The sequence below is a fragment of the Dipteris shenzhenensis genome, chromosome 3 (assembly GCF_047967505.1).
Source record: "Dipteris shenzhenensis isolate YYH24624 ecotype China chromosome 3, Dip_SZ_1.0, whole genome shotgun sequence".
NCBI lineage: Eukaryota > Viridiplantae > Streptophyta > Polypodiopsida > Gleicheniales > Dipteridaceae > Dipteris > Dipteris shenzhenensis.
The window spans coordinates 8,210,001-8,230,004 of record NC_141598.1 but is presented as its reverse complement, the minus strand read 5'-3'; the positions used below and the strand labels follow the sequence as shown (position 1 = coordinate 8,230,004).

General features: G+C 40.9%; 1 protein-coding gene across 1 annotated transcript; it reads left to right on the top strand.

The window, feature by feature from the left end:
- The first annotated feature begins 14,327 nt into the window (after positions 1-14,327).
- Positions 14,328-17,481, top strand: SCL3 (scarecrow-like 3). The gene has a single exon (XM_087373064.1). The coding sequence runs from the start codon at positions 15,395-15,397 to the stop codon at positions 17,120-17,122; it is 1,728 nt and encodes a 575-aa protein (XP_087229190.1). The 5' UTR covers positions 14,328-15,394; the 3' UTR covers positions 17,123-17,481.
- The last annotated feature ends 2,523 nt before the right edge of the window (positions 17,482-20,004 follow it).

Here is a 20,004-nt window from a genome sequence, read left to right as displayed (position 1 = left end):
GGTCCAGGAAGCATGCCAGCAGAAGAAAGCACCAAGGGGAGGAGAACTATCGTGAAGAAAGCTCGAAAATCCACTTCAGCCAGCAAGAGGGAGGCTGCAAAAATCCGCCATGTTGAGAATGAAGCTGCCTTAGTAGGGGAGAAGACTCAAAACAGCATGGAAAGGCAAGGAAGGGCTCCAGGGCCTTCCAGGGGCTTCCAAGGGTGACACCTAGGTGCCACAAGGCAAGCAGATAAGCCACACACAGACACATGTACAAAATGAGGCGTGGGATTTTAATGCCCCTAGGGGGGTCACATGGCACACCATGACCCTAATGCTTGGTAACCAATGACCCTAGCTTGTAGGATCTCTAGGGGGTCAGTTTTTAAAGAATGACCCCACTGAACCAAACCAATGACCTTAGAAATTGAAACCACTCTAATAGCACCAGGAGTTGCACTTATTGCACATGAAATCATAGGTACCTTTTGGGAAGACATATATAGTGTGTATTTGTAGTGCAAACCAACATGCACTTGCAATGACTTCAATCAAAAAGAAATATTTGTTCCATGTAAGCATATGTACATAAATTATATGTTAAAAAGCCAAAAATACATGTCACATGGAATAGTTTACATTCAACCTACTATGAATTGTGTTTGAGGTAGTGTTTTGCAAATTTCGACAAAATATCAAAGCCAGAAAAGCAAATCACACTAAAGGTGACATGAGTAAACAATTGGGACCCCTTTTTTGTGCCTCCTCCTCCTTAGGACCCTTGCATCGCTTGCGCCCCTCTCCCCCAATGCACCACCTTGCAGCCTCTCCCATCTTATGGATCTCCCCTACCCCTACCTTGATTATGAGCCTCCTCCATTGTGTTGCCCTTAAGCCCCCTCCTCTGCCATCCTTGATCCCTTGTGCCCCCTACCCCTCGTGTCCCTCCCTCGATGTAACCCCCCATGCCCCTTCCTCCTTGCGTTCTCTCCCTAGATGCGGCCCTTATGCCCCCTCTTGTCTTAAGTGATGAGTAGCACATATTAGGGTCATTACATCATTGCTAGCTACCTAACTTGCTTCCCACTCCTATTGTTTCTTTTCCTCTTCCATCTTTACTAAGTGCTCCAATACTTCAATTGATTCATTATCATCATAGTTAGTGTGTTGATGTTCCCAAGTATAGTGCCACAGGTTTGGGTGACAATCCCACTCACGTAGCCATGGATGAATGGTGGAGTTAACCAATAGTGTTTGCCATTCTTATAATTGAATCTTGGGTGTGTATGCCAAATCGCTTGAAGATTCTTAAAGTATGCTAGATTATCGGGGTTCAATGGGTTGTTGAACACGACAATGTCATAGTTGCTCCATTAAAAGACATCCATAAACTTGTTTATCACCTTCCCTAAAAAGAAATAGTACATGGACCTCCGTATCTTTTCCAATAAACCTGCACTCTACAATACGGCCCTAAACTTTTGCAAGCACCACTTAGGAAAGTAGTGCAACTTGCCTAATCATGTGAATGATATATTTATACTCATTGACAACTCAGACCAAGTTGTGAGGACCATGATAAAACTGATCATGGTACTTGTTATAGGTACATAGGAGAATGTCGTGTCGTCAAAGTACAAGGCATTTGGTGGGATGATTTGGGCGCCACCTCATGATTGGCTCCACTAGCAACAATTTAGGGGTTGACAACGAGGGCTCCTCATGCCATGGTGATGAGGGATGTTGAATCTTGATAATGGTGGCTTCTTGCACGGTGATGAGGGCGGCAAGGGGATGTTGAAGGTCGAATGATGAGGGGATACTGCACCCCAAAGCAATTTGCACTTGCTCAACATCCACTTGCCTTGTATCCACCTTCCATGCATCCATCAGCCTTGCATCCACATTGCATGCATTCGCATTCCCTACATCCACCTTTCTTGCATTCACTGTCTCTGCATCCAGTTGCCCTATATCCACTGGATGTATGTCCACCTTCCTTGCATCTGCCTTCCCCACATCCACCTGGCCTGCATCCACCTTTCCTAGATCCACTTGCTTTGCATCCACCTTCCCTACATCCACATTCCTTGCATCCACCTTCCATGCATCTATCTTCCTTGCATGTAGCGGCTCTTCATTTAACCCAAAAGCTAATTATAAGTAAGCAACAACAAAACCTTTAAAAATGTAGCAAATTAGACAACAAAATGCTAGTACAGGTATCGCTACTTACCAATCAATACAAACATATTAGTATTGGTTAGTAGTGATGTCCTTGGTAGCTAGCATTGTTATAACACAAGAATCTAACTAGTAGTACATTCTAGTAGTTAGCCGTCCTTTACCAACATAGCATTTTTTGTGTATGCTAGTAGAAACCATTTTTTTATCATCAAGTTTTTTCATAGGTCCTTTCATTAGCTGTGCATCCACTTTCTCAACTCTATATTATCAAATATAACAATAACCCTAAACCAAACTAAAGAAAACATAAGGAACTAAACAAATAAATAATAGTTTTCTTTTACAAGTAGTAAACTCTCAATCTAAAATAGCATAAGGCATATACATAGGCATTAGAATAAATACAAAATTTAAACTGCAGCATTTACACCATCATCACTATTTCATCATCAGGCATAAGAATTCATGTGAACGTTATTGTTAATAATGCATAGGGCCGCAATTATAATACAAGAATACTGACATTTGGCATAATACATCCAAGTTGTTCAAAGCTACCTTCAAGTCCAAGATACTAGTGGGATACATTTTAGCGTAGGGGTTTTGTGCAAGCACTTCTTGGATCATATTGTTTGATAGTAGCTGGCACCTTTGTGATTCTTTATTGCACATCTTGCCAGTTTGCAAGCTTTAGAATTGAATGCATAAATGCAATTATTTTTTCCACTTTAGCCATTTGACCACATACTCTAGACAAGTCTTAAAGGAACATGTGAAATGGATGATGACCACAATCAACTACTATGGCCTCAATGATATGGCCTTTATAGAGAAACCTTAAAGTAAACTTTGAGATAGTTTATTTAGAATTTGGTATATTCCTTAAGCATGGAAACAAGTACTTTGAGAGCTCCTCAACATTGGGATCTCCATCAAAATGACAAAGGGAGTGTTGCATATTTTGATTGGGGTCAGCACTACCTTTAGAGACCTGTCATCAATGAGCTCTATGTGCTTTGGATCGAGGTTAATGCCATGTGTAATGCGTTGAAGGGATTTAGGAGACACAAGTCCTCCTGTCGCATTGGATAAAAATATTCATTCTTTGTGCAATATTCATCTTGTAAGAATTTGAAATTAAACTTGAAATGCAACCCACTTTCCCAAGCCTTCCTCTCTATCAGAGACACCATGCTCTACATTCCTCTTGGTCATGCTAGTCTATGTAGCGGCTTCAAAGAGGGTCCACAAAGCTATCAAAAATTCCATCAAGATGGGGTGGAAAGACACAATGCCCAAGTCGTGAATGTCACCACCCTTGGGCTCATTTATAGGATCCTAGGATTCTTTTGAAGACTAAATACAAGTTTGCTTGAGTGAGCCAGGAGATGGCTACTAAGCATAGTGCTGTCTAGCATGTCACCTTATTTACAACCAATGCTTGAAATTGCATAGATTATTTTGGTAGCCTTTGTGAGCTTGTTGCTATTATCCTTATTAAGTACAAGGACCTTTCAACAATTCTCTTTTTTAGCTCTTGCTATTGTACAAGAATCTTACAAAAATTCTCTTTTTTAGTTCTACTCTCTCTTCTTTGCGCCACGAGCCTGATTTTTTCAATGTCCTTTTACCTTGTTGAATAGAAAACAAAATAAAATAAACTCTTTAAAGACTAAAGGTAATCTTCAAAAATGTATTTACAGGTATGGGAATTTTTAATGAATTTATGGCATAAGTTTGTATAGAGAAAGGGGTCTTTTTACCCATGCAATGTCTCATTATTGTCATTGCAAAATGTCATTTAGTTGATATGTTGAAATTATTTGCATGTAAAGAGATTAATTCACAAAAAAGAAAAAAGAAAGTGAGATTACTTGCCTTGTTGAGGAGTGCTTGGAACATATTTGATTTTCATATTTCTTTTTAGCAGTTTGGAGATTTATTATTGCTTTCAAATACAAAAAATCAAAATTAGATATGTTTTCTTCACTAAACTCTCAACATTGTTAAGGGGGACACAATCGAGTAGAAAATGTTTCTAAGCAATTTAAGAGAGTGAGTGTAGTTACCCTATCCATGGATTATTTGCAATTAAATGAATTATAGAATTGAGTGGACCATGGATATAGAAAAGAAGTCCATTATGTAAGGCGTTGCCACCATTGAGTGAGCACGTCCCCTAATGGATGAGAAACCACTTGAGAGGCTTTATGGCTTCATGTGACCCATGATCAAATCTATCACACCCCAAGATTAAGGGACACCATTTCCTAACCTTACAGAGCAACTTCAACACATAAGTTGACCCACTTGAGATGCCTTATGGTTTCATGTGACCCATGACCAAATTTGTTACACCCCAAGATTAAGGGATACCATTTCTTAGCCTTACAGAGCAATTCCAACACATAAATTGACCCAAAAACATGTGATAAATATATTTGTAGAATCTAACATAAAAATGAAAGATATAATCAATGGAATTAAAATTAAGACACATGTCCTTAACCGAATTCATGGTATTGGAGCTCAATGGATTAATTCATAGAATTGCAATAAACATCACATTAAAGAGATTCTTTAGACCTATTTAGGAACTAAATGTGGTGATCCCAACCCCCTTATGAAGATAATTTCATTCGCTATTGTGAACCTAGTAATGGTGCAAGGTGTGAAATATACATCACAAAAACAAATTCTTCAGACCTATTCGAGTCCAAATGTGGCAAGACCGACCCGTTATGAAGATGGTTGCATTCATTATTGTGACCCTAGGAATGGTGCAATGTGTAAATGAGAATGAATTATTCATTTCTTGAAGTTTTGAATTTGATCCTATGGGCAAGACATATATAGTGTCACCGTGTGTGTATTTGTAGTGCAAAGTAACATGCACTTGCAATGACTTGAATCGACAAGGAACATTTACTCCATGTAAGCATATGTACATGTACCATTTCCAAAAAACAAAATTACATATCCCATGTAATATGGTATAATCTCAAGTTTACATTGATCCTACCTTGAATTGAGTTTGAGGTCATCTTATGCAAAATTTTCACAAACATCTCAGAATCTATAGCAAAGAAAAAAAAGAAAATCACAGTAAATGTGACATTATTGAGCCACATTCTCTCTTACATCTACATTGTTTTGTGCTTGATCCATACTCTACAAGAAGTGAAGAAATGGAAACCCCTATTGTGTACACCACTCCCCTCACCCCCCCACCGTTCGACCCCCTGCCTATGCCCCCTCTCCCTAGCACACCACCTTGTACCCCCTCCCACCTCATGGACCTCAACTACCCCAACCTTGACTATGAGCCCTCTCCCCCCTAACCAATTGTAACCCCCCTTCCACCCCCTCCCTTGCCATCCTCCACTCCATGTACCCCCTCTTCCTTGTGTCTCTTCCTTGATGTTCCCCCATATGCCTCTTCTGTCCAATGTCCTTACCTTCGATGCATCCCTTATGCCCCTGCTTTACCCCAACACGCCCCTTGCATCCCCTCCCCGCTCGGGCCCTTGCATGTGGCCCCTTCCTTGATGTGTCCCCTCCAACCCCTCCTACCTCGTCCACCCCATTCCCTACCTTGACTATGACTCCACTCCATGTACCCCCTCTTCCTTGTGTCTCTTCCTTTATGTTCCCCCCTATCCTTCAATGCATCCCTTATGCCTGTGCTTTGCCCCAAGACCCGCTTGCATCCCATCCCCCTTGGGGCCCTTACCAGTGCCCCCTTCCTTGATGCGTCCTCTCCAACCCCTCCTACCTCATAGTCCACACCCCATTCCCTACCTTGACTATCACTCCCCCTGCCCCAACCAAACCCCTTAGCATCCATCACACCCTGATTGTGCTCATTGTACCCCCTACCTAGATTGTTCCCCCCCCCATCCTTTACCTGATTTATATGTATATATATTGTATAAATTGTTTAATATATGGTTATATAGATATTCTTTATGTCCTCAATTCTATCATGTAAAGGTTGTAATATAATGAAATGCACATGAACTTCATTAGAGAAATATTCAAGTTTTCTCTCTTAAGAGCGTGTGAGCATACAAGCATAAGAGCATATGAGCATATGTGAAAAAGAACACATGAGCATACTAGCATATGACTATAAAAGCATATGAGCATTTGAGCATACGAGCATAACAACATGTGAGTATAAGAGCATAAACAACATGTGAGTATAAGAGCATGTTTATATAGTTATATGCATATATATGCCTAGATGTATATACTTACATTCTCAACATGACATAAGTCCACCATTTCTCAGCTCTTCATAAATTAGAAGAGCAAACAACTCCTCAAAATCATGAAATTTTTCACGGACGGCAATGGATGTCTGGAACTGTGCATAATCCTTTCCTAGACCATTCAAGGTCACAGAAACTAAATCATCATCTTCCACTGGCGACCCAATGGAAGCAAGTGCATCTGCAACACTAGCATCGGTTACAACTACAAAGAATGGTCTAGAGAAATCGGGTAGTTGTAACACAGGAGCTTAAGTGAGAGCTTCTTTCAAAGCTGTAAAAGATTTATCTTGACACTCAGTCCATAAGAAATGCTTAGCTTTTCTAAGAAGGTTTGTCAATGGATGTGTAATGTATGTGAAATTCTTGACGAACTTTCTATAAAAGCTACACAATCTAGCCGAATTTGAGATCTATCTTACTGAAGACCTTGGCCCCTTTCAATTTGTCCAAAAGATCATCAATCCTAGGGATTGGATATTTGTTCTTCACTATGATTTTGTTTAGTGCATGATAGTCTATGCACATTCGATAGGTTCCGTTTTTCTTTTTGACTAATAAGATAGGTGCTCCATAAGGAGAACTGCTGGGTCTTATCAATCCTCTATTAGTTCCTCCACTTGCTTTTGAATTTCCTTTTGTTCTAGCTGATTGACTCTATAAGGAGCTTTGCAAGGTGGAGTATTTCCCGATAAGATTTCTATCCTATGATCTTCAGGTCGAGAACAAGATAGTCCAAGCGATAAGTCCTCTAAGAAACAATCAAAAAATTGAGAAAGAAACCTTTGGTGTGTAGGCTTCGTTTTTGGCTAAGTAGCCGTTATCGTATTCACCAAAATCAGATATGTCTTCTCACATTTTCTAATTGCCCTTTTGGCTTGTGTGTGGTTGAGTAAAGAACTGATCTCAGGTTTCATTGAGCTTTTCAAACATATTTCTTGTCTATCCTTCTCAATCCACATCTGATGTGAATCATAATCTATCTTAGGAGTATATTGATGCCTCCATGGCATTCCTAAGATGATGTCCACTCCCTGTAGGGGTGCCACTAGAAAGTCTCGTGTATCCTTGTAAGGTTTGATTAAGATTTCAAGATTCTTGACTTCTCTAGTGCAACTGTACTGTCTTGGTAAAAGCAGCTTTGATTAGATAGGAAAGAATCTAGGTTTAGCTTTGCTAAGGTTCTTTCCAAAATGAAATCATGTGTACTACCATCGTCATGCAGAATAACAACCTCTTTGCCATTAATGAAACCTTTCATCTTTAGAAGAGAATGACAATTATACTTACCTCCCTCTTGCTTGGCTGCTTTGTCATAAATCATGTGCACATCGGGGTCTTCTTTCTTTTGGGACACTCAGTGGCTATCTGTCCCACCTTGTTGCAGTTGAAACACCTTATTTCTTTCCTTGGAAAATTTCCACCATTCAGCTTCAAAGAAGAATTTGCCTGCTGTGGAACAAAACCATTTTTAGATTTAAAGAAAGGCTTTTTATCAAATCTCTTTTTCTTATGGAAAGGTACATGCCATTCCAAATCTTTCCCTTCTTTAGGATCCCATCCTTTCTTTCACAATTCATTGCAAGAGAAATTGCAGAGCTCAGTGAGCGATGATGAATTATGTTAATCTCAGCTCTCAACTTAGACTTTAAACTAGCCACATACTTCCTGCATTGATCTCGCTCATTAACTTTCTCTAAGGACTATAATTGGATCAACGTTTGCCAAAATCTATCAGTATATATGGAGATTGTTTCCTTATCGAATTGCCTAAACGTATCCCAGTGTTGTCTAGCTTTTGCTTTGAAATGTGAAGGAAGAAAATCTCTCTTGATGAGCTTTTGAAAAGACTTCCAAGATTTTGGTCGCCTTCTACTATGCTTAGTGATGTTCCACCAAAGTGTAGCGCTCTCTACTAAATGATTTGTAGCACATTTAATCTTATCTTTTTCAGAGAATTTCTCCCCTGAAAAGTAATCATCTAGCTGACTAATCCAATACAAGACAGTGCATGCTTCTTTCTTTCCATCAAAATTTTGAACTGAGAAAGCTTTTCTACTTATCTTACTCTCCTTCCTCAAATTTTGTGCTCTCAGTGTGGCTTTGATTGTCCTGATAATAGTATCATCGTCGGATGACTCATCATCAGATGAATGTCTCTTCCTTTTCTTACCATTGATTTTCTTTTCCAACCTCTTTCTATGCTCACACTCATTGGCCAGCTGTGCCTGAAGTGATTGATCCTGGAGCCTGAGGCTAGACATTACACTGCCAAAGCCTCCCTAACTGCACAATTCTTTGACTTTATAACAGATACTTGTAGATTTTGATGGAATTGTCATTTGGCTTGGTCTTCATTTGGGTGGCTATGAGTTAGTGGTGGAATTAAGGTTGTGCAGGTTATTTAAACTAGCTTTTCTATCATCCTTTAAATGTGGGTTGATTATTTTTATCTTCCCTAAGCTTCTTCCCCTAGCCCTAAGCTGCTCTAATGGTGGAACTTTCATTGTGTAGTGGGTGTTTGTTTTTCGTTTCCAACTTCTTGGTCTGGTGGCTATAGAATCTTTGAGTGGAAGGCTCACATGCCATTCTTTAGTTTTCTCCTTGTTCATTTTCCAAGTAAGATCTTGCATTCATTGTTTCCTTATTTTATTTTTTCCCAAGGTGTTTGATATATGTGTAAGTGAGTCATGTCTAGATAGGTGCTGTGTGTTGTTTGTGCAACATTTTTTGTGTTGTATATGTTTGGATTGTGTATGTATTCTAGGCTAGGTATGCTCATCATAGAATTTACTTGTTTCCCCTTTTCTTAGTGCTTTGTTGACTTTTGGAGGCAATTTTTCTATGCATTGTCTTATTTGTTTTTGAGCTGTGTTAATTTAGTCCAGGCCTCCTTTTGCATTTTAGCTATATATTTTCATTTATTATTTTGCCATCACCTTTTTAGTGCCTCATTCGTCCAATATTTTTAGTGCCTCATTCTTCCAATATTAGGTGCCTTTGTTAATAAGTGTTAGTATCTTAGTGCTTTGTTGACTTTTGGAGGCATTTTTCTATGCATTGTCTTATTTGTTTTTGAGCTGTGTTAATTTAGGCTAGGCCTTGAGCATGCATTTTGCATTTTAGCTATATATTTTCATTTATTCTTTTGCCATCACCTTTTTAGTGCCTATTCTTCCAATATTAGGTGCCTTTGTTAATTAGTGTTAGTATGTTTGAGGCCGAGCCTTGAGGTGTTGTGATCCTTTGTCACGTCATGGTCCTTGAGTAGGTGAGGGTCTCGAGTTTGTTCGATGTCAAGCTCAATCGTGAGTGAGCTTTTTATGTCGGTTCTTTTTGCATGTTTATTATGCCTTTTGTGTATTAATGGGTGCATGCACAGTGTATTAGTGGTGTATGTACAATGTGTTTTGAGTGTGCTAGTTGTGTAGTTTGCAAGTGTGTTGCTTGCATGTTGTGAATGTGTGCTTTGTGTGTGTTCTTTCTATGTGTTAACAAGTTGTGGATGTATTCTACATGGTTGTTGATGTGTAAGTATTTGTTGTTAAATAGTTCCTTTTGTGGAGCCAAGAATAGCCTTTTGAGTTGTGTCTTCTGCATGGCTATTTGTGCTAACTGCAAGCACTCTTTGGGGGATTTTTGAGCTTAGTAGTCTGTTAGGGTGTGATTAGTAGAAGTAAAATTACTCATCGACATTCAATTAGTATATTTGAGAAGAGTTTCATTCACGATTCTGAAACATGGTAGTTTTCCTCATACGAAGGAAAGTTTTCCATTACTACTTTGTGTATTAGGTGAGTGTGTGGGCATTTGGGCTTTGTACTCAGTGGGTGTGTCTGGTGCCTCTCACTACATGTGCATGCTGTTAAGTAGGTTGGGAGTTATCAATGCTCTTATTTTCATGGGTTCTATTGCCCTAGTTTGAGTGGAATAAATTTTAATTAGCTCTATAGTACAGAGAGTTGTCAATATGTTGTTTGTTAGCTATTACTTTACTTATCTATTCTTTTCTTGTTTTCTTTCTTTCTCTTTAATGTGTGTGTGCGTGTGCATTCGTGTGTGTGTGTGTGTGTGTGTCTAGATTTACTCTTACAAATAGATAGCCTTATTTACGTACAAAGATATAACTTTTCTATTTATTCATTGTTGGCTTGATTCCTTGACCAACTCATCTTTGTTCAAGTTATTAGAAAGTTCTTCCTGTTCTCCCTATATTTATATTCCCATTAGCTTTTGTCTTTCTCGATTCTTCCTACTTTTTGATTCTTGAGTCAAAAAGACGAATAAACTATGAAAATAAATTACTTAATAGAATTAGTAGGATTCTTGTTTGTTGAATTGTGATGTCTAGTGAGGACAATATAGTGATGTCTTAGTAGCAGAATGGCATTGGACAAGGTATAGTTGATGACTCATAAAACTCAGTGCACCATTAATTAATCTCTCAAATGTTGATACATGAGACAAAACGAAAAACAAATAGATGTACACTAGACAAACATCTATAGGTGTGAAAATTATTTCAGCTACATGTGACACTGATAACAACTAGGGAATTGCATACTATCCATCATAACATAGTATTGTTCTAACAAAGTTTTGTGTTGGATGGTGGTAGTTTAGTACTTCTCTTTCAACTTATGTGATAGGTTTCACAACAATATATGGTGGTTGCAAATTGGTATTTATATTAGTAGGGTTTTATTAATTTCTTTTCAATTAAAAGAAACTTGCATTACAACTGAATTGCAAAATCAAGAGAAGTTTATGATCAAAATGCATACATACAAGTTTTATATAGAAATTTGTTTGAGCACGTAGAGTGGCTCTAATAAAAGATTAATTTTAAAAAAGAGGCTAAACATTTGGTTAAAGGGGAAAATTAGTTGTACTAGTTATCCCAAGGTAGTGAATTTGATAAATTTATTTTTTGGAATACGAATTTGTTAATGTTGAAGAGTTGTTTTATGATGCCGTGTAGATTCAATTTTCTCATTAATGCCAAACTTCATCCATTCTTAAAGCTAGTAGAATTTTCCAACAAAAAGATGGTCCTCATTCTAAGGCATCTAGCTTCATTTAAGACTATGCTTGAGTTATAAGAAGGGACATGTGATTCAAACCATAATTAGAAAATTTACTTGTAATGTTTTCTTATAATTTGTTAGTCTTTGTGCTCAAGAAAAACAAATGCACATAGATACAAAAAGCATACAATTTTATAGAGCATCCAATTTGATTAAGGAAAAAGACCTCAAAGTTTTATACTTTTTCCTTTTCCTTGTTGCTATAGCCAACCTATGGTTAGTTAAATTAGGTATAACTTTAAGCAATTGCTTCAAATTTCACAAGGGCAAAAGGGGTTTTTAATGGGTGGCTGAAACATGTATTCTCATCAACAAAATCAATGTTTTTCTCCTTATAATAAGCAATGATGGGCTACTGAACTATTATGAATTTGAATGCAAGTAATATCCTTAAGTGTATGTGTTTTACTTGGTTTGCTCAAATTAACAAAGGCAAAGTCATATTTTTAAGAATGACATATTTTGACCTCTGAAACCTATTTTTCCAAGCATAATCCACACTTTTACATGTTGCATGAACACACAAACTAAAACTAAGAATTTAAAAAAATGTCTTAAATATTTATATTTCACCAAGAAGTTAACATATTGAAAGCAAGAATGTACAATGATGCATCCATTGAACATGATTTATGATGCACCATATCACTCTAATAATATCATCACATCTTTTATTTCAACCAAAATTCATAAATCTTAATTTTCAGCAATAGCCATAATACAAGGTCATTAAGGATCTTATTAGCCCTTTACTTTGGATTGCTTCTAAACCTGCTATATTTCTCTATTAATAAGCCTAAGCCTTGTCCTTAAATTGAATCTTTGAAGAAAGAGTCTTTGAGAAAATTCGAGCATGTATATAAGTGCTAGTTAAAAGGTGATAAAGAATATAAGATGTACACCCTCTTACATGCACTTGAAAATTTCAACCATGAAAATTTCTTGATTGCCTTTGAACTATCAATTACACTGTATTCGTGTAATATGCGGCTCCACAAAACAAATTTGTTGGTTTTGTAAACTCCAAAGGCAAGGTGGCACCATACCATTTCCTGTAGGAAGGATGGCTTCAAAGATGTCTTATTTCTCTTTCGTATTGAAATGGTCGTGAGGTGTGAGGGAAGATGTACGATAGGAATTGTGATAGTGGGTGTGAGCATCCATACGATGATATAGGAGCAATATTCGGAGGGGAAACATGCCAAGAAGCCTTTGATGGTGAAAGGGATAGCAGAATAGGAAAGGTGGAGAAGTCTTTAAAGTTTAAAATAAATTATGGTGGGAGGTACTATGATTGAGAGCATGAGGTGTAAAGGCAAAAGCAGGCGAAAGAAAAGATAGAAGGATAAAGATGGAAAATTTGTTATCAGAGTTGGGTATTGGGGTGTGGTCAAGAGACATAAAGGAAAAGAGGCAGTACAATGACAAGGAATTGTGGTTTGGAAAGATGTCAAACACTTGGAGAAGGAAATTATGAGAGAAATAATCTAAATATGGCATTTGTTTGAACATGCATGTGTGTATTTGGTGGGGGATAAGGACTCTCTATACAGTGTGTCCAAGTGGTTTGAACTATAAGCTCAAATATAGAGAGCTCACAAACATTGGAAGAGATAAAGTTAAGGAGAAAATGAGGAAGGAGGGTTGTTTGCAAGAAAAGTAGGTTCTAGATGGGATAGGGACATTTGTGTGTGTGTGTGGAGTTACCCCCCCAAAAAAAGAGTGTGTGTGTGTGTGGAGAGGGAAGAGAGAGAGAGAGAGAGAGAGAGAGAGAGAGGGGGGGGGGGGGGGGAGGTTAATGACAAAAGGACAAAGGTTGTGGGGTATGAGACAAAAAATGAATGAGTTCCATGGAAGGGCATTGAGCAAGAGACATAAGGGAGGGTTGAGGAGGGTTCCATGGAAGGGCATTGAGCAAGAGACATGGGGATCTGGGATAACGCCAAAATTGGATGGATGAGCTACAAGAAAGGAAACAGTGGGAGTAGATAGGTGGTACTTGGAAGAGAACAAAAGAGGATTTGAAAGGGGGTGGGGTGAGTGCAAGAGGACAGTCCAAAAGACGATTGAACGAGTGATAATGAACGACTTGGAAGGGCATTGAGGAAGAGAAGGGGGACGTGGGAAAGGCAAGAAGGGGATGGGGGAGCTAGAGGCAAGGAAAAGGTGGGGGTAGATAGGTGGTACTGGAAGAGAACAAAAGAGGATTTGAAAGGGGGTGGGGTGAGCATAGAGGATAGTCCAAAACATGAATGAAGGCGTGGGTGCTCTTGGAGTGGAGCGCATAATGGAAGCGGGGGGGACGACAAGGGCCAAGGACAAAGCCCATTTAGATAGGGAAAACGACAAGGGATTATTTACACAAGAGGGGGGTTAGAATAGTCCAAAGGCTCTAAGGAACGTTTACACATGGCCCTAAAGGGGGGACCCAAGTAGGACAGCTGGAGATCCTGGCAACGTACAGACAAAATCCAGAAGCGAAGAATAACGAGATTAATAAAATGGGGGTAGAAACAAAAAAGCGAAGTGGGGGGTGGAGAAAGGGGGGATTTTGGGGATTGGTATTTTTGGGAAAGAGGAGTAAATGGGGGAATAAAGAGGGGGGGATTGAAAAAAATACAAGGGGGTGTCGGGTAGCGGGGAGGGAATTTTGGAGGAAATAAACAAAAAAGGGGGAAAAGGAAAGTATTTGGGGCAATGATGTGGGGTTACGTGAAGACTTTGAAAAATTTGGAGGGTAGCGCCGTCAATACCGAGGTCCCTGTAAGGTCTACGTTAAAATCCATGCAAGCCTCTTGGATTTTCTCCATTCCCATGCAACGCACCACCACCCTCGTCGTCGTCGTCGTCTTCTTCTTCTTCGTCTTCTTCATCCCCTTCTTCCTCCCTTCGAGCTCCCTGGCTATGGCGTTCGCCTCCTCCCTTCCTCCCCCTCCCCTTCTTCCCTTCCCTTTCCTTCACCTCTCTCCCCTCCCTTAGCTTCTCTTTTAGCCCCTCCTTCCTTCTCTTTCGCTATGGCGTCGCCTCTTCCTTCCTCCTCCCCCTCTTCCTTCCCTTTGCGTATGGCTATGGCTTTGCCGCTTCTTTCTGTTCCCCCCATAGCTTCCTTCTGAGCCCCCCACCCTCGCCCGCCCGGCCGCCCGCCCTTCGCCTTCTGCTCCATCGTAGCTTCCTTAACTCTTGCTCCACACCCTGTCACCACCTCTTGCCCATCTCCTCGCTCACCTCTAAGGTCCTTTCCGCTTGCTCAGCCTCCGGAGCCTCAGCCGCAGAGACACCCACTTCCTCCTCTCCTTGCTCTTTGTTCCCTCCCCATCGATCCCCTCCCCCAGTTGTGCTATCTTTTGCCTCCTTAATCCGGCCTCTCCCCTCCTCTCCCTCCTGCACACCCGTGAACTTGCTCCTCCTCCCCGTACGATTCCTGCACCACCATCCCTCTCCCGCCTAAAGCCTGCGCCGCTTTCGCCTTGGTTTCTTCGCTTTCACCCTCTCACGGCGATTTTCAGTGTACTCAAGGCCGTAGCTCTCAAAGAACCCTACTTCTCCACTCTCAAGCCATTGTCCTTCGGCCTGATCTGAGCTTCCGAACCCAGGATGTTATGATTTCGCATCGTCCTCAGATCGTCCCTATTGCCGTTGGCTCGTGAACTGCTATCATCGCAGCGGTCTTACCGCACCTTTGGACGGTCTTTGGCCCCGGACGCAAGCGGAGAGAACTTCCTTTTTGCTTGTACTTGGCTTATCCCCTAAAGTATTGAAGGTCATGAACGTAGACCCCGGTTGCCGTTCTTCCTCTCCGAAGGAATTTTCGTTCTTCCAGAGGCCGCAATGCCCAAATTTCAACCGGCTTGATCTCCAAATAACATGCCAGGAATGATTCAGTTGGACGGTTCCCCGGTTTCTCAGTCCACAGTTTCTCAATCTTCCTTGTCTTCTCCCTTGCAGTCTTTCTCATCCCTATCTCTCTCTCCGCTTTCTATTGCCCTTTCTCCGCAGCATATCGCCCAAGCTCCTCAGCATCCATGGGTCAAAGAGCTAAAGTCAGAAGAGCGGGGGCTTCTGGTTATCCAGCTACTTCTCAAGTGCGCAAGCTCCGTGGCAAGTGGGAATATGGAGTACACAAACCTTTGCCTGGAGCAGCTCTCACTGTTATCCTCGTTGACAGGAGATCCTATGCAGAGAGTAGCCACCTACTTCATGGAGGGTCTCGCTGCCCGGATCACAAAATCCTGGCCGGGATTATACAAGGCTCTCAATTCCACCCATCTTCCCTCGGTATCTGACCTTCTTTCGGCTCGACAAGTCTTCTTCAACATATGTCCCTATTTGAAGTTTGCCTTTACCATTGTGAATCAGTGCATTCTAGACGCCATGGAGGCAGAAAAAGTGGTGCATATCATAGACTTAGGTGCGTCCGAAGCAATCCAGTGGGTAGCGCTCTTGCAGATGTTCAGCAGACGAGTGGGAGGGCCTCCCCATCTGCGGATCACGATTATAAACGAGAGAAAAGATATTCTGGATCACATGGGACAGAGGCTCTCTGAGGAGGCCGAGACCTTGGACATCCCCTTCCAGTTCCATGGCGTGGTCACAAAGCTACAGAATCTTGATGCAGAAATGCTTAAAGTGAAGACAGGCGAGGCCGTTGCGGTGAGCTCGGTGCTGCTCCTTCACAAGCTGCTGTCAGAAGAGGAGTCTCCAACAAGTCAGGGAAGGAGCATGGCCGGGGTTGGGCCCTCCGGTTTCAGCCCGGGAGGATTGCACGCACGCCATGGGTCACCTCATCTTGAGGATGCTGGGTTGTTTGGTCTGGAAAGAAGCTCGCATTCGAGACTCCACAACCGAAATAGCGAAGGGGATGGTCACTTCCCACAGTACTTCGATGACAGGGGTGTGAAGAGGAACAGGGAAAGAGAACCCGACCTCTACCGATCTATCAACGGATTCGCAGGCAATTCAGTGGCGGGCAACGGGGACCGCACCCTGCGCGAGCTTTTTGAAAACGAAGCAAAAGAAAACCCGTTTCTCAGTGCTAGAGCGATGCACAGCATGCTCGATCTGGGCGGGACAGCGTCTCCGTCACGAACAGAAGGATCTCCGGCCGAGACCTACAGTAGCCTCGGCGCTGCATCAGACAGGACGCTGCGGATGCTGAGGAGCCTGTCACCAAAAGTCATGGTAGTGATGGAACAAGAGTCGAACCACAACAGCCAGAGTCTGGTGGAAAGGTTTGTGGAGGCACTGCACTACTACAGCGCGATGTTCGATTCACTGGAGTCGACGGTACCGCAGAAGCTATCAGCGGAGAGGCTGACGCTGGAGAAGCATCTATTTGGGAGGGAGATCCACAACATAGTGTCGTGCGAGGGGGTGGAGAGGGTAGAGCGGCACGAGAAGCTGGAGAGGTGGAAGAAGAGGGTAGAGTGGGCAGGTCTAACGCACGTTCCTCTAAGCTATCCCACGATGGTTCAAGCGAAGAGGTTACTGTTGAGCTATGCGTGCGAAGGGCACAGACTCGTGGAAGACAGGGGGTGTCTCACAGTCTGCTGGCAGGAAACGCCACTGTTTTCAGCCTCTGCTTGGCGAGCCTGATGATGATCATCAATTCATCATCTTCGTCGTGCTCTTCGCCTTCTTTTTTTTCATCATCTTCATCGTCGTCTTCACATGGATGATTCAATTCCCAGTTGTCTGAAGGATAAGGCCAAGAGTCGATGATCGGCCGGGAGCTTGTTTTTTGGTTTGCTCGCAAGCTCCTTGTCCGTTCCTGTGTACATAGATAGATACGTAGCTCATAAATAGATGGATATCCGTCACTTATGTTGTCTGTTTCTGCCATTAAAACCGCGTAAGACGCTTAAAATTTGTAATCAGAGACTCCCAGGGCCACTGGCGAGCTCTCCACGACAAAAAACTCGTCACTGATGAGATACTGTTATCACTTTTCTAAATTCTCTTCATGTTTCTGCCATATTGGTATAGTGATACGAGTCATACATGATACGACCGGACTTGTTTGTGAGACCTGCCGCTTCATGACAAACTCTTTCGAAGTCCACAGTCCAGACACATATCATTCGTTTAAAAAGTAGGTTGCAATCTGCATTTGGCTCCATAGCATTGATCAAAGAAATACTCCCTTCCTGCCATGGATCATCGAGCTGGAAAGATGAGGATGGGTTCATCCTTTGCTCCTTTGAGGCTTGCTTATACACTCAAGAAGAACACTCGAGTGTCCACTCAGGGGCTTGAACTTCCATCCATTTTACTTCATGCTTCTGCCTTCACAACTCCTGAACAGCTCCTCACTGACCACACACGCGGTACTCCTGCCAGTCTCCAATCTAAACGGATGCATTTGGGCGTCCAAATTTGTATGATCTCAAAAGGAAGGTCCTTAAATATGCCCAACGATGATGCTCGTTACTGGTTGTGTGTAGACGTTTCTTGACGGCATTTCGTCATTGTGATCGTGGGTTGGAGAACCCTTCATTATATAAGCTTAAGCTCGTTAAAACTTAAATTTCAAAATAAAATATCAACTAGCAAATGGCCTCTCATATGCTCCCCTTGACCTTTATTCTTTACCGGCGCGTTTATTCAGGTTAGGAATGTGAATGCCTCTTAATTTAAAAATAATATCCACTTAATTTATAGATTTTGGCAAGTGTTACATACCTTGAAATAATATCCACTTAATTTATAGATTTTGGCAAGTGTTACATACCTTGACAGGAGACTTTGAATGCTTTCAAACTATATAAAAAAAGGGCAAATAAAAAAACAATTTTGATATGGAAAAATGAGTAACAATTAGAAAAAATGTAAAGTAAAACAACATTTTTGACATGTGGCACTATCGTAGTCCTTGATAAGATCAAGGAAGTCTTTTATTTGCAAGTAAATAACTCCCAAATGTTAACAACTATTACAAATTAAAATTAGGCATACATTGGTAAGGTTCTTATTGGTAAGATCTTATATTGTACTTGTCACTTGTTGAAACTGTGACAAGGCAAAAGCTACCATTACCCTTTAAGTCTCATAGAAAAATATATATTTCCCTATGATTAAGAGTGTGAGAGTGGTTAGAGACAACATGCACCTAAGTAAAGCATCAAGCATTACAGCCCAAAGCTAGGCATACTAACCTATCTTACGTAGTTGGAAAGATTCTAATCCTTTTGGAATCCATACCGCCACAGCTACTGAGTTAACCTCTTGATGTGTACATTGGGGTCCCCTCCTGTCTCTAGTATTGATCTTTTATGTTTGGTCTTGCTTTTCTAGTTGCATTCTCTAAGCACACCGATTCTTGTTGAAAAAATGCTTCTAGGTTAGAAGTCTAAGCACATGTATTCTCTATGCACATCTATTCTTGTTGAAAAAAATGCTTTTATAGATTGGAAGTCTAAGATGGCCTCCCCATGGTCTTGCTAGGAGGGATGTCATAGTGATGGGAGAGCTAGCCTTTATGCTGTTGGATATCATAGGAGGCATCGTTGTTTCGAATGACTATTTGAAAAGAATATTGTAATGCTCTTTAGATTGGCTAGCAAACTACAAGTTATAAGTGAAATTAGCTCTATACCCCAATGCTCCCTTGGCAAGGAATTTTCTCACAACTCTGGGTTGTTGACTAACTTTCGTGGAGAACCTAGCTTGTGTGATTCTTCCTTTACTTCCTAGCAATGATTCCACTTATTGTTCTTTTGTGTAGACCATGGGACAACTAGATTAGTAGCAAGGATTCTATTCCATATGCTACGTGTTCTTCTAGAGTTGCCATAGGGATAGGTATGAAGAATTCAAAAATCACCAAATGAGCTTTGTTTCCCTAAGGATCAAATATAAGCATTTAAGAAGAAAAGGAGACGCCTCTTCCTATAGTCCCTGAACACCCATTCAAAACACACTTTTGGCTCAAATAGCACTTCTTGGCATCAATGGTCAAACATCTCTACTAGCCCCTTGGATAGCTCGTCTTCGTGTCAAATAATCCAATTGTTATGTAGCATTGCTAGGCTAATGGACGATTGGCTGTAGCCATTTTTTGTGAAATCTAGGGAATATATTGTATATGGATAACTTGATGACCCATAACTTATGCATTGTCAATGGAATTTGACAAACTTGGTCTCCAAACTTGAATATTAGATTGAAAAAATTTGGAGTTTACATTTTGAATGAGATTGTTGAATCGTTTCAAGTGCGATGTTCCAAGTGAATCATGCATCCGAATACTATAGGATACAATAGGGTCTAGGCACGGTAGGGTCTATTAGAAAGTATTGTTTTTTGCTAAGGGCTTGAAGAGTACTTTTGTTTTGAATAGTATACTTTGAATACTTTGAATGATACATTAATAAAATGTCTAAAACTAGAACTCAACGCTAGTGCCGCTAACCTCTCTCTCTCTCTCTCTCTCTCTCTCTCTTCTCTCTCTCTCTCTCTCTCTCTCTCTCGCACATGCA

Bases quoted from the DNA above. Each gene is read 5' to 3' on its own strand.
- SCL3 (XM_087373064.1), top strand. From the start codon at position 15,395: ATGCCAGGAATGATTCAGTTGGACGGTTCCCCGGTTTCTCAGTCCACA.